The following is a 14,549-nucleotide window of genomic DNA, read 5'->3' as shown; positions in this document are numbered from 1 at the left end:
GGAACATTCTCCAGAATAGATCACATCCTGGGCCGTAAATCTGGTCTTGGAAAATTCAAAAAAATTGAAATCATTCCAGTCATCTTTTCTGACCACAGTGCAGTAAGATTAGATCTCAATTACAGGAAAAAATTATTAAAAATTCAAACATATGGAGGCTAAATAACACACATTTTGATAACCAACAAATCAATAGAAGAAATAAAAAAAAAAATCAAAACATGCAGTAGAAATGAATGAAATGAATAAACAACACCCAAAACTATGGGACCAGCTGTAAAGCAGTGCCTAAGCGGGAAGGTTCATAGCATTACCAGGCTTACATCAAGAAACAAGAAAAAAGCCAAATAAATAACCTAACCCTACACCTAAAGCAATTAGAGAAGGAAGAAATGAAGAACCCCAGGGTTAGTAGAAGGAAAGAAATCTCAAAAATTAGGGCAGAAATAAATGCAAAAGAAACTAAAGAGACCATAGCAAAAATCAACAAAGCTAAAAGCTGGTTTTTTGAAAAAAAATAAACAAAATTGACAAACCATTAGCAAGACTCATTAAGAAACAAAGAGAGAACCAAATTAACAAAATTAGAAATGAAAATGGAGAGATCACAACAGACAACACTGAAATACAAAGGATCATAAGAGACTACTACCAGCAGCTCTATGCCAATAAAATGGACAACTTGGATGAAATGGACAAATTCTTAGAAAAGTATAACTTTCCAAAACTGAACCAGGAAGAAATAGAAGATCTTAACAGACCCATCACAAGCAAGGAAATCGAAACTGTAATCAAAAATCTTCCAGCAAACAAAAGCCCAGGACCAGATGGCTTCACAGCTGAATTCTACCAAAAATTTAGAGAAGAGCTAACACCTATCTTACTCAAACTCTTCCAGAAAATTGCAGAAAAGGTAAACTTCCAAACTCATTCTATGAGGCCACCATCACCCTAATTCCAAAACCAGACAAAGATGCCACAAAAAAAAGAAAACTACAGGCCAATATCACTGATGAACATAGATGCAAAAATCCTTAACAAAATTCTAGCAAACAGAATCCAACAACATATTATACAAAAATCATACACCATGACCAAGTGTATCCCAGGAATGCAAGGATTCTTTAATATCTGCAAATCAATCAATGTAATACACCATATTAACAAATTGAAAGATAAAAACCATATGATTATCTCAATAGATGCAGAGAAAGCCTTTGACAAAATTCAACACTCATTTATGATTAAAACTCTCCAGAAAGCAGGAATAGAAGGAACATACCTCAACATAATAAAAGCTATATATGACAAACCCACAGCAAGCATCACCCTCAATGGTGAAAAATTGAAAGCATTTCCCCTGAAATCAGGAACAAGACAAGGGTGCCCACTCTCACCACTACTATTCAACATAGTGTTGGAAGTTTTGGCCACAGCAATCAGAGCAGAAAAAGAAGTAAAAGGAATCCAGATAGGAAAAGAAGAAGTGAAACTCTCACTGTTTGCAGATGACATGATCCTCTACATAGAAAACCTTAAAGACTCTACCAGAAAATTACTAGAACTAATCAGCAAATATAGTAAAGTTGCAAGATATAAAATTAACACACAGAAATCCCTTGCATTCCTATACACTAACAATGAGAAAACAGAAAGAGAAATTAAGGAAACAATACCATTCACCATTGCAACAAAAAGAATAAAATACTTAGGAGTATATCTACCTAAAGAAACAAAAGACCTATACATAGAAAACTATAAAACACTGATGAAAGAAATCAAAGAGGACACAAACAGATGGAGAAACATACCGTGTTCATGGATTGGAAGAATCAATATTGTCAAAATGGCTATTCTACCCAAAGCAATCTATAGATTCAATGCAATCCCTATCAAGCTACCAACGGTATTTTTCACAGAACTAGACCAAAGAATTTCACAATTTGTATGGAAATACAAAAAACCTCGAATAGCCAAAGTAATCTTGAGAAAGAAGAATGGAACTGGAGGAATCAACCTGCCTGACTTCAGACTATACTACAAAGCCACAGTCATCAAGACAGTATGGTACTGGCACAAAGACAGAAATATAGATCAATGGAACAGAATAGAAAGCCCAGAGATAAATCCACGAACCTATGGACACCTTATCTTCGAAAAGAAAACCTCTTTAACAAGTGGTTCTGGGAAAACTGGTCAACCACTTGTAAAAGAATGAAACTAGAACACTTTCTAACACCATACACAAAAATAAACTCAAAATGGATTAAAGATCTAAATATAAGACCAGAAACTATAAAACTCCTGGAGGAGAACATAGGCAAAACACTCTCTGACATAAATCACAGCAGGATCGTCTATGACCCACCTCCCAGAATATTGGAAATAAAAGCAAAAATAAAGAAATGGGACCTAATGAAATTTAAAAGCTTTTGCACAACAAAGGAAACTATAAGCAAGGTGAAAAGATAGCCCTCAGAATGGGAGAAAATAATAGCAAACGAAGCAACAGACAAAGGATTAATCTTAAAAATATACAAGCAACTCCTGCAGCTCAATTCCAGAAAAATAAATGACCCAATAAAAAAATGGGCCAAAGAACTAAACAGACATTTCTCCAAAGAAGACATACAGATGGCTAACAAGCACATGAAAAGATGCTCAACATCACTCATTATCAGAGAAATGCAAATCAAAACCACAATGAGGTACCATTACACGCCAGTCAGGATGGCTGCTATCCAAAAGTCTACAAAGCAATAAATGCTGGAGAGGGTGTGGAGAAAAGGGAACCCTCTTACACTGTTGGTGGGAATGCAAACTAGTACAGCCACTATGGAGAACAGTGTGGAGATTCCTTAAAAACCTGGAAATAGAACTGCCATATGACCCAGCAATCCCACTTCTGGGCATACACACTGAGGAAACCAGATCTGAAAGAGACATGTGCACCCCAATGTTCATCACAGCACTGTTTATAATAGCCAGGACAGGGAAGCAACCTAGATGCCCATCAGCAGACGAATGGATAAGGAAGCTGTGGTACATATACACCATGGAATATTACTCAGCCATTAAACAGAATTCATTTGAATCAGCTCTAATGAGATGGATGAAACTGGAGCCCATTATACAGAGTGAAGTAAGCCAGAAAGATAAAGACCATTACAGTATACTAACACATATATATGGAATTTAGAAAGATGGTAACGATAACCCTATATGCAAAACAGAAAAAGAGTCACAGATGTACAGAACAGACTTTTGGACTCTGTGGGAGAAGGTGAGGGTGGGATATTTCGAGAGAACAGCATCGAAACATGTATATTATCTAGGGTGAAACAGATCACCAGCCCAGGCTGGATGCATGAGACAAGTGCTCGGACCTGGTGCATTGGGAAGACCCAAAGGGATCGGGTAGATAGAGAGGTGGGAGGGGGGATCGGGATGGGGAATACATGTAAATCCATGGCTGATTCATGTCAATGTATGACAAAAACCACTACAATATTGTAAAGAAATTAGCCTCCAACTAATAAAAATAAATGAGGAAAAAAAAAAAAAGAAACTAGTATTTTTGTCCATTTCAGCTACCACTAAGATAGTCTGAAGAAAAACATACCAGCAGACTTCCCAGCTACCATGGCTTCAGTTATAGACCACCCTAATAAAGCAAATATTGCAATAAGGAGTCACTGGAGCTTTTTGCTTTCCCAGGACACGTAAAAGTTTATGTTGACACTATATTGTAGTCTATTAAGCATGCAATAGCATTATGTCTAAAAAAACCCATGTTCATACCTTGATTTAATAATACTTCAGTGTGAAAAAATGTTAACCATCATGAGAGCCTTCAGCAAATGGTGGGAGTAACAGCAAAACTCACAGACCACCATGACAAATACAATAATAATTTAAAAAGTTAGAAATACTGCAAAAATTACCAAAAGGTGACAGACACAGAAGGAAACAAATGCTGTTTTAACTATTGTGCAGACAGACTTGGTCGAAGAGGTGAGGTTGCCTCAAACCTTCAGTTTGTATGAAAAACTCAACAAAGGGAAGTATGTCTGTATCTGTTATGTTTACCGGTCTTTAAAATCTGTATCTTAATGAAACACACCTTCTACCTCAGGAGACTCTGATGTCTGCAGACGGAAAACTCTTCTGTGTATTTTTATAAAATATTATTTCCATTACCCTTGAAAAATTTTAAGCACTCCACAAGCTCAAACGTTTTGCATATTTACCGCGGCAACAAGGTCTTGACGAGTAATTGTTATACACGTTATTTGATGAATTTGGTATCCTTTCCAGAAGTATCATTGTAAGGTAAGCGTTGCGTTATTTGTTAACTTCAATCAGAGTCTATTTGTTAACTTCAATCAGAGTCGTCTCAACAGGGTCCCAGATTTCTTAACTTCAAAGTTTCCGTTTTTCCCCTCACTAGGACTTCTTCGACATTCTCGGATGAGGATTCAGAATTGTACTTTAAGATTTCTTAACAGTTAAAAATTTGTGACCATGGATGTAACCATGGGGAATGCTGGCCCTGTATCAGAATTCTGGTTTTACGTAATCTGTTTTTTCCAGATGGTTGAGAGTAACAATTCTAGCCAAACTTACTTGCGCGCGTCGCAGCACTGTGTTTGGCAGGACTGTGGATCCCAGGGGAGCCGCAACAGGAAGGAGCTGGCAGTCCGCCAAGCGCTGGGGAGGTGGGGTGGCGGGTAACCCAAGCCAGTCTGAACTCGCCCGCGGCAGCGCAGGTGCCCGCCCCCTCACGCTCCCAACGGTGGGGGAGGGGAGATAGGATGAAGGTGTCTGTTTCATCAATTAATTTACCTCCCAGAGACATCCTTACCTACAGGAGGGGATTTCTGCTCACCAACTCGCTCACAGCCTGGGTTATCAAGCTCGGGGGACCAGCACCCTCGACAGTCCGGTCCAGTGAACCAGCCTCTATAGTAGCGTGGCGCCGTGGGCGGGACCGGGACCGGGCTGGGGCGGGGCCGTGGGCGGGGCGGAGGCTGAGCCGGTCCTACTAGGAGTCGGAAGCCCCGCCCCAACGTTTTGCAAATCCTCTTCACAAGCTTCCAGAACCTTTAAACTGGAGGTGGGAATCCGCGGTTTGTGGGCAAACACCTCTGTATGCAGAAAGACCAACTGGAAGTAGTGTATCCATACCCGTTAATACCCAGTGTGACAGCGCAAGAGACGCTGGGAGCAGTGACAATCGTCTGCTTATCAATATGACATTTCATGTAAATCTGCAAGGAGATCAAGCTAGTCAATCTGGAAGGAAATCAGCCCTGAATAGTCAATGGGAAGACTGGTGGACCTGACGCTCCAATACTTTGGCCACCTGATGTGAAGAGCCAACTCATTGGAAAAGACCCTCATGCTAGGAAAGATTGAAGGCAAAGGAGAAAAGGGCGACAGAGGATGAGATGGTTAGATAGCATTACCCACTCAATGGACATGAATTTGAGCAAACTCCAGGAGTTGGTGATGGACAGGGAGGCCTGGCGTGCCCACAGCCCATGGGGTTGCAAAGAGTCAGACACGACTGAGCGACTGAACTGAACTGAACTGAACTGTCATACAGTAGCCATAAGTATACATATGTCCACTGTCTCTTGAATTTTGATATTGTTTTTAAAGGTGGTAGGTGGAGTGGCTTTCTGGTGCTTTGAGAATTTTCTAAAACAAATAGCTCATTTATTAAATACTGTTTATGAAGCATAGTGTGAGTAGTGTATAGTGTGAAAGTTGCTCAGTCATATCCGACTCTTTGCAACCCCATGGACTATACAGTCCATGGAATTCTCCAGGCCAGAGTACTAGAGTAGGTAGCCTTTCCCTTCTCCAGTGGCTCTTCCCAACCCAGGGATCAAACTCAGGTCTCCCGCATTGCAGGTGGATTCTTTACCAGTTGAGCCACAGGGAAGCCCAAGAATACTGGAGTGGGTAGCCTATCCCTTCTCCAGTGGATCTTCCCGACCCAGGGATTGAATTGGGGTCTCCTGCATTGCAGGTGGATTCTTTACCAACTAAGCTATCAGGGAAGCCCAGATTTTTTTTTAAAAAAGCATTATGAAATTCTCACTTGTTAAAATGGATTTTTAAAAACATATTTTCTGTATCTGCTGCTGGAAACAGAAAACTCTCCCCAAAGATGAACACTGCTTGGTTCTGAAGGCTGGTAGTGAAAACAGAATTGATTAAAGGTCTCTCCAGATGTCTTGGGTCACTGTACTATAGGTTTGGGTTTTCTAGTCTCATCCTCCTGTGATTTTTTTAAGAAGTCTGCCTATAAGTTAGCAAGATGCTCCTAGGAAGTGGCAAAGAATAAATTGCAGGGCCCTCCCAGGGAAAACTGAAGTTTTCTTAGAGGTGAGGGTGTCATGTTTTCCTCTACATGATTTGCGGAGAGACCACTTTGCTTTGGATCCTGAGAAGTTTATTGCCGCATTCCTCTGATAGCTGTTAGCCATAGTCTAAGTCAGAGAGAGATGATGAGGAATCCATTTGTTCCCAGAAATGTGAACATATTTGCTGAGGAGATGACGTGGGGATTCCGGTCTGGATGACCTGGTGATGGGAGGGGTGTGGAGGAGGGCATAGATGACAAGGGATGAGCCATATGTTAACAGTTGTTTTCTTGGGTGATGGTGGTTAGGCGTTTCTTGTACTCTTCTCCACGTTTGTGTATGTTTGACATTTTCCATGACTAAACCCTTTTTGAAAAATCATCTCTTCATTACAAAGCTATTTATTGAGTACATACTATGTACCAGGGGCTATTCTAGGTGCCAGAAATAGGTCAGTGAACAAAAGAGTGAGAATCTTTGCTTTGTACCTTCTAATTGGGTGTGGGTGAGGCTGAGGGAATGACAAAGGATAAGCATGGTAAACTCATGGGTTATATGGTATGTTAGAAAGTGTTGAGTACTATGGGAAAGAAAAAAGAGTAGAGACCAGATGAAGGTGTAAAACAATGGAGAAGAAGATGAAGGTTTGAGCCTTGGGTACCAATGTTGGAAATGGAGCTGCAGAGAAGGTTGAAGAGGAAGGAGAAAAGAAAAAGGAGGGGGGTTGTTATTAGGGATGAGGAACTGGTCAGCTGGGAGGCTGGGTGAAACGCCTTGTGAAAAGTACAATCAACTATTTCCTTGGTTGGCTTATCCAGGAAATGACTTGAGTGTCTCTTACATTGGTACTCAGCACAGCGGCTGCAGTTATGTGCCCCCAAAATCTATTTGAATTGCTGATGTAGGATCCATCCTGGAGAAAAGTGACCAGACAAAGAAAACTGAAATAGAAAGCTATATTGTAATTGACTCTCCCTTTTCCTCTGAGATGTCTACTCCTTGAGGGCAAAGGGTTGTTTAGCCTCAGAGCTCTAGTACTTGGCTGAATATCTAGCCTAATACAGCCCATGCTTGCTGAATGAATGAGTGAGTAAGAAACACATGGAGCAAGGGAGTGAAGCTGTGACCTTTGAGGACTGGTGCAGTCAACTCTTAAAGCCAAAACTCAATTGCAGACACAGATGTCACAACAGCATCTGTAGGAGAGCCTAGGAATTTCCCTCAATGATACTGACAACCAAAGGTTGGGGATTTCCCCCAAATTTCTATCTTTATTATCAAACCAGATATAGGATAGTAGAGGACTAATCATCCATTAACTGAAACTTATCCCAATCTTTGAGTATCACCTTTTGTCTTTTGTGCTCTTTGATCACCCATGGGCAGGTATCCATCTCATAGAACAGAGAGACACATTAGAATAAAGAAAGATCACTTTTAATCAAGAAAGAGTTCCTTTTTCTTTTTTTAAATGATACAGAAACAGGGGAAAAGTTAGTAAATGGACAATAGAAAAGAATAAAAAGTCCATCAAATGTAATGTTTTCTAAAGAAATGAATTATTACCTATCTTTATTTTATTTTGTTATATTTATAATATAAGTAGATTTTAACATGAGTGGCTGTGTTCCCAAGCACTAATGTTGATAATAAATGCTCATCTTTCATCTTTTTCTTTTTTCCAAGTGGAGACAAGAATACAAAGGTGAGAGAAAATAGATACCTCTGTATGCTGAGTTCTGAAGATACAGGGAGCAGAAATTAATGTCATCATGATACCACACATGATAAAGGGAAAGAACAAGCCCTGAAACCTCAGAGTAAAGGGGCGGAACCAGCAGTTACAAAGCAACCAGGTACCTGGGACAGGAGGCAGTGGGCGGGAGGGATGGAGGGAAAAAGAAAAGTCAAAGTATTAGTCACTCAATCATGTCCGACTCTTTGTGACCCTACCCCATGGACTGTAGCCCACCAGGCTCCTCTGTCCATGGAATTCTCCAGACAAGAATACAGGGGTGGGTTGCCATTCCTTTCTCCAGGGGATCTTCCTGACCCAGAAATTGAACCTGGGTCTGTTGCGTTGCAGGCAGATTCTTTACCATCAGAGCCACGAGCGAAGTCCAAGGAGAAGTCTTACCAAACGCTGTGAGCTGTGCCCCCAACATCTCCTACCCTGGGAAGCAGAGCTTACCAGCCACTCAGTGGCAGCACTGCTTGTGGCAGCAGCCCTTCTGCTGGCAGCAGCCCTTCCCGCCGCCGCAGCCACACGAGTTGCAGCTGCAGGTGCGGCGGTGGCAGCAGACCACGGGGACGCTGCAGCAGCCCCCGCAGCAGCCGTAGCAGCAGGGGCAGCAGCTGGTGCAGCAGCCCACCCGGTAGCACCTGCAGCTGTTGCAGCCGCCGCAGCCCCCGCCACAGCCGCCGCCGCAGCCGCCGCCGCAGCCGCCGCAACTTCCACAACCACAGCAGCCCATGGTGTCGGTAGAGAGGATTTGGACTCAGGAGAGGTGAGGAGGGAGACTCAGGAGGAGAGGGAGGTCTGATGCCCTTTGTCTCAGGGGCCCTCCCTTAAATACCATGGTCAGGGCTTAACTCAGAGCAGGTGACCACTTCCTTTGTTATGGTTCCCACCAGCTTCCTCCGGAGACTTTCACAAGACGCCGAGGCTGTTTCCTCGTGAAACGGCGCTGATCTCATCCAACTGCTTATTTTAGCATTGGCTTCTTCCTCAGGTTATGCTTCTAATGAAACAGCATGCTTCTAAAATGTTAAATTTTGTTTTCGTCTAGCAGTTTTAAAGTGCAAGTTCTACCCTCCCGTGAGTCTCATTTGATGAACACTTAACCTGTTTTCTGGGCATTGGGATCACTCGCTCAGCACCCAGTGAAGTTCTTTCCCTCAGTTTCAGAGGGAAATCCTCCTGTTTGCAGATATTCTTTGCTGAAGCCCAGACAAGGTGGAATTCCACATGTGGAAGCAAAGCACCCCAATTTGCCTCTCTTCGCAGGTCATAAGGTTCTGAAGCTAAAAACCCAAATGAATCTTCTCACTGATTTGAAGATTCACTTTTGTCCTTATCTTGAGAGTAGGTGAACTATGGGCAAGCTGCTTGGCAAAGGGATGGCTCTGGGGTAGGCGGCCTTGTGATGATGGATTTCAAAGTGAATGTCCCATGCTAGTTTATCTCTGTCTCTTTTCTCCAGTACTGACGGTAAGGGCCAAAGAAGCCAAGAACCCCAACCTCCAACTGAGTTCATGTCCCCCAGGAAACCAGTCTCTCTGTGAATCAGTTTCCTTAGTTTAGGTTAAATCATGTCTATTTTTTTTTTTTTGAACTAGACTGTATTGTTAAGAGTAGGTTTAGATTTAGGTTCATAGTAAAATTGTGCTGAGGGTACAGAGGTTTCCTATATGCTCCCTGCCCCCCTACACCTACAGTCATCAGCATCCCACACCAGAGAGCTACAGTTGTTGCAACCTATGAACCTACGCTGAAAAGTCATTGTCACCCAAGGTTCATAATTTATGTTAGGGTTGAATTCTGGTCTTGTATATCCTATGAGTTTCCATAAGTATTGGGTTGCCCAAAAGTTCATTTGGGTTCTTCCATTACATCTTATGGAAAAGCCCAAACAAACTTACTGGCAAACTCAATATAATAACGGGTAGCCACCATCATAGTATCATATAGAGCAAACTGCTCTAAGAAAAAGAGCTCTAAAAACTGCTCTACCTGTTCATCCCTCCTTCCCCACTAAACCCTGCCTCCAGTTTTACCTTTTCCACAAAGTCTTCTAGTTGGAATAATTTGACCCACATATATTTGTGTTGCTAGGTCTGAAAAAAATCACACATTTATCATGACGACCAGTTAATGAGGTTCGTGTAAATATAAGAAACTTACTTTGCACACCATGTTAGCTTTTATCCTTAGCTTTCTTAGAAGAAAGGGACCACATGTCAGGTACTTTATTGTGTTTATTCTCAGCATAGTCCTACAAGGTAGATTCATTAGCAGTTCTGGTTCAAAGGGGTCCAAGGATTTGCTCAGGGTAACATTTGGGGTCTGAGTGGGGCTCCAACTCAATTATGCCTCGTTCTGCACACAGTGAAGGGACTTCCATGTCTCTTCGATTCTAAGATCTGCTTTGTTTCCTCAGAACCTACTGCTGTGACTTTCAGGCTAACTTTTTGCTTTCAATTATGACTTTGAGATCCAACATCAATGGCAGTGATTATAATGATTTCCTATTATATTCAACATATTTTATATAGAACAATGATTAGTTGGTACTGTGTTCCTCTGCAGAGAAGCCCACAATGGATCACATATGCTCAGTGACCCATCACTTCTTAAGAAGCACTTATGTCTCACTGCCACTCAGGTACCCTCTGCAAATGCCACCATAGATTGCAAAGCCTGGAGGAATGGGGATTAAGCTTGCTTTCACAGTCAAGCTTAATTCCTTGGTCACATTTTTATATTTGAAAAGATACCATGATTGATCATTTTAAGAAATCATCTTCTAAGAAGGAAATCTCACCATCTCTATTTTCCTCACTTGTGGCCTCTGGGAAGATTTCTGGTCTTATTCAAAACTCAACTGGAGCATCTTCTGTCCACCATCAGTACCCACAGACCATCACTCACTTCTTTTGAACTTTCTTTCTTTCTTTCTTGATGTCTTCACATTCAGATAATAACCTTTTGTGTTCTTGACCAGATTGTGAACTTTTCAAAGTCTGGTATTGTATTGTATTTATATTTTCATCCTTGTATCAGGAACACAGAAGTGAAACGATAAAGGGCCAGTTGAAGAGTAATGAAGAAGTTGCAATGGATTGAATGTTTCTGTCCCCCCCCAAATTCATATCCTGAAATCCTAACTCCAATGTGATGTTAATAGGAGGCCTTTGTGAAGTGATTAGGTCATGAGGATGGTGGAGCCCTCATGAATGAGATTAGTGCCCTTTTAAAAGGGACCACTGAGATCTCTCTCACCCTCTTTCCACCATGTAAGGATACAACTGGAAGCTGGGTGTCTGCAACCTAGAAGAGGGTTCTCACTAGAACCTCACACTGCTGGCCCTCTGATCTCAGACTTCCAGTCTCCAGAACAATGAGAAATAAATTCCTACTGTTAATAAGCCACTGTGGTATTTTGTTATAGTGGCTCAAACTGAGATGATGTTAAATCCAGTTTAAACAACTTGGGTTAAAGTTAAACTTTAATTTGGGTTAAAGGACCACCATGGAGGCTTTCAAACAGAAGCCAAGAAGAAGGCTATGGCTGGCTACCCAGCCTATAGGCGACATAAATTGGGGTGGGGGGATGAGCTGTGGGAGAAGCATGGAGCAGAGTGTGTCCCTTGCATTCATTCTCCCAGTTCTGTTTTTATGCCCCTTTTCCTTATCATCTTTCTCTTCTCCACAACCTAGGTCTTTTGGAAGCCCTTTGAGTTCCCTGCGGTACCCAATATTATAGAAAAGACCATCTCCCCAGGCCCCTTCCTCAGGTCTCCTGTCTTTTCAGTAATGGCTGTGGCAGCCAGGAGTCAGCAGGCAAACCCCACTTCCAACAATTGCCCTTCCCCTCACCAAGCATCACTTGTGTTTCTTTGTGTTCCTTTTTTCACTTCCTACAGAGGTGCGAGATAGAATGTTGGCTTATAATTGACTAGCAAGACCATGTGGACCTTGTCTGGCATTTTTGCTTGTGTATGTGTGTGTTTTAGTCTTTCTACTCCACTTTTAGAAAGGGGAGGCAGGATTTTGTTTTGTTGGCATCAGTAGAATTTCCTGTGGTGTTCTTCCTGTTACTGCCTGCCTTCTTGTGACATTTAGCACAAAAGAAGCTACATGAAAATGTGAATCAATTTACTCTAGCAAGCATTTTCTGAGCATTGCTGCTCTTAAGTATGGCAGCAGGGAGAAGTAAGACTGGACGAGGCCTCTCCTGTCCTCTTTCACCAGCCACCTCAGGTGCTTAGCCCCTTCAGAATCACATGCCCAAGAGATTCTCCCCAGAATTTAAGAGGAAAGAAGAATTTCACCCCAAATCCTTTTGCTCTTTCTAAACTTGCATCATTGTCCACAACAGCTTGGCATGGATTATCCCTATTACATTTCTGTGTGTGCTCAGTTGCTAAATCACACCCAACTCTTGTGACCCCATGGACTGTAGCCTGCCAGGTTCTTCTGTCCATGGAAAATTCCATGAATACTAGAGTGGGTTGCCATTTCCTACTTCAGGGGATCTTGCCAACCCAAGGATTGAACCCGCGTCTCTTGCACTGGCAGGCAGATTCTTTACCACTGGATCCATTTCTATAGGGCACTAGATCTCAATGGGAGGCAATTTTGTACCTCCCCTCCCAGGGCACTTGACAATATTTGGAGACATCTTTGGTTGTCACAACTGAGGAAGAAGTTGTCATAACTAGTGGGTTGAGGCCAGAGATACTGCTCCACATTCTGCATAGGACTCCCTTCACAGCAAGGAAACGTCTGGCTCAAAATGTCAGTAGTGCCAAGACTGAGATAGTGTTTTATCTTTCCAAAGCATCTCCCCATCTAGTATTTCACAACAGCATAATTGCCTGATACTTGCTTGAAAGAAAACTGTCCTTCAGTTAGTTAATAAACGTGGGTAGAGTTCTTGGGGTGGACCAAGTTCTGTGCTGGGAGATGTAAATGGAAATTTTGTGTGACTATTTGATCTGTGATTTAGAATAGGAAGTAAGACTGGGTGATAGGGTCACGTGAAATGTGCCACAGGGGAGGTGTCAGTCAATTACCAGGACATCTTGAATATTATTAACAAAATATATGTACATACACAGTTAAAATAATTCTAAGTTGCCTTCTCTCATCCCACCTCACCTTCTAGGCCACTCTGCAAAGGCAATATTGCCATCTTGCAATCGTTTCCGGGAGCTGCCTCCCCCCCACCCCCAGCATTTCTTTTCTATTTTTAAAAACTATTTACTTATATGAGTGTGCTTGGTCTTAATTGCATCACATGAGATCTTTGATCTTCATTGCAGCATGTGGGATCTAGTTCCTGGACCAAGAATTGAACACTGGGCCCCCTGCATTGGGAGTGTGAAGTCCTAGCCACTGGACCACCAGGAAAACCTTCATATTTTTTATTAATTCCTTGAATGACTATTTCTTGGTAGCCATTGTTAGTTTTGTTAAAACAAGGATTGAACTCTTTTATGTCACTCCTAATGTATTAATATTTATATCACTATTTTTAGTAAAATCTGTAACTGATGATAAAATTATTACAATATAACTATGACTCATCACAGAATAAAAATTATATACTCTGATTATATTTCCTTTATGTACAAGCTTTCATTTTTCTGGATGGGCTTCCTTGATAGCTCAGTTGTGGCTCAGCTGGTAAAGAATCAGCCTGCAATGTGGGAGACCTGGGTTCAATCCCTGGATTGGGAAGATATCCTGGAGAAGGGAAAGGCTGCCCACTCCATCATTATGGCCTGGAGAATTCCATGGACTATATAGTCCATGGGGTCGCAAAAAGTCAGACATGACTGAGTGACTTTCACTTTTCATTTTTCTGGAGTATCTGTCCTTTTAATTTTTTTGGTTTTTGTATTGTTTCTCTTCATCTCTCTGCCACTGGGCCATATGATTTTGCATATAAGATTTTCCTCTTAGATATCAATCAATAAAAATTCTTCAAGCACCCAAATTCATTTTTCATCCTGGTATCAATAAAAATTCTTCAAACACCTAAATTCATTTTTCATTCTAGCTAGGAAACGCTTTCTTATTTTATGTATGTATTTGTTTTTTGACGTGGATCAGTTTTTAAGTCTTTATTGACTTTGTTATATATCGCTTCTGTTTGATTTTCGTTGTTGCTGTTGTTGTTTTTGCCAAAGGCATGTGGAACTTTAGCTCCCTGACCAGGAATCAGATGCTCACCCCCTGCACTGGAAGGCGAAGTCTTAACAACTAGACTATCAGGGAAGTCCAAGCTTTCTTATTTTAACTGCAGTAGGAATTTTTCCAGAAAAAAGGAAGCCATTGACAAGGTTTATTCATGCTTTCTAAGCCAGCACACAACGTGCAACCTACTACATAACGGAACACAGTGGCCATCCTTAAACCATGTGGTGAGGACCTTCCATTCCCCAGTA

General features: G+C 41.7%; 2 protein-coding genes across 4 annotated transcripts in view; both read right to left on the bottom strand.

The window, feature by feature from the left end:
- SLC19A3 (solute carrier family 19 member 3) overlaps window positions 1-4,972 on the bottom strand; it is a 32,049-nt gene extending 27,077 nt beyond the window's left edge. Inside the window, exon 1 of one of the 3 annotated variants that reach the window (XM_043446015.1) lies at window positions 4,865-4,972. The gene's annotated coding sequence lies outside the window, so the exon portion shown is untranslated. Of the gene's footprint in view, window positions 1-4,626; window positions 4,790-4,864 lie in introns of those variants that run through there. The other 2 variants (XM_043446017.1, XM_043446019.1) reach the window with 2 other exon arrangements.
- A 2,823-nt stretch (window positions 4,973-7,795) lies between these two features.
- LOC122426593 (small cysteine and glycine repeat-containing protein 9-like) lies at window positions 7,796-8,894 on the bottom strand. Its single transcript, XM_043445635.1, has one exon. It carries the CDS (start codon window positions 8,846-8,848, stop codon window positions 8,573-8,575), a length of 276 nt encoding a protein of 91 aa, XP_043301570.1. The 5' UTR covers window positions 8,849-8,894; the 3' UTR covers window positions 7,796-8,572.
- Window positions 8,895-14,549: the final 5,655 nt, after the last annotated feature.

The sequence above is a fragment of the Cervus canadensis genome, chromosome 24 (assembly GCF_019320065.1).
Source record: "Cervus canadensis isolate Bull #8, Minnesota chromosome 24, ASM1932006v1, whole genome shotgun sequence".
Taxonomy (NCBI): domain Eukaryota; kingdom Metazoa; phylum Chordata; class Mammalia; order Artiodactyla; family Cervidae; genus Cervus; species Cervus canadensis.
The sequence above is the reverse complement of the archived record's forward strand: the minus strand, read 5'-3'. Positions and strand labels throughout refer to the sequence as shown.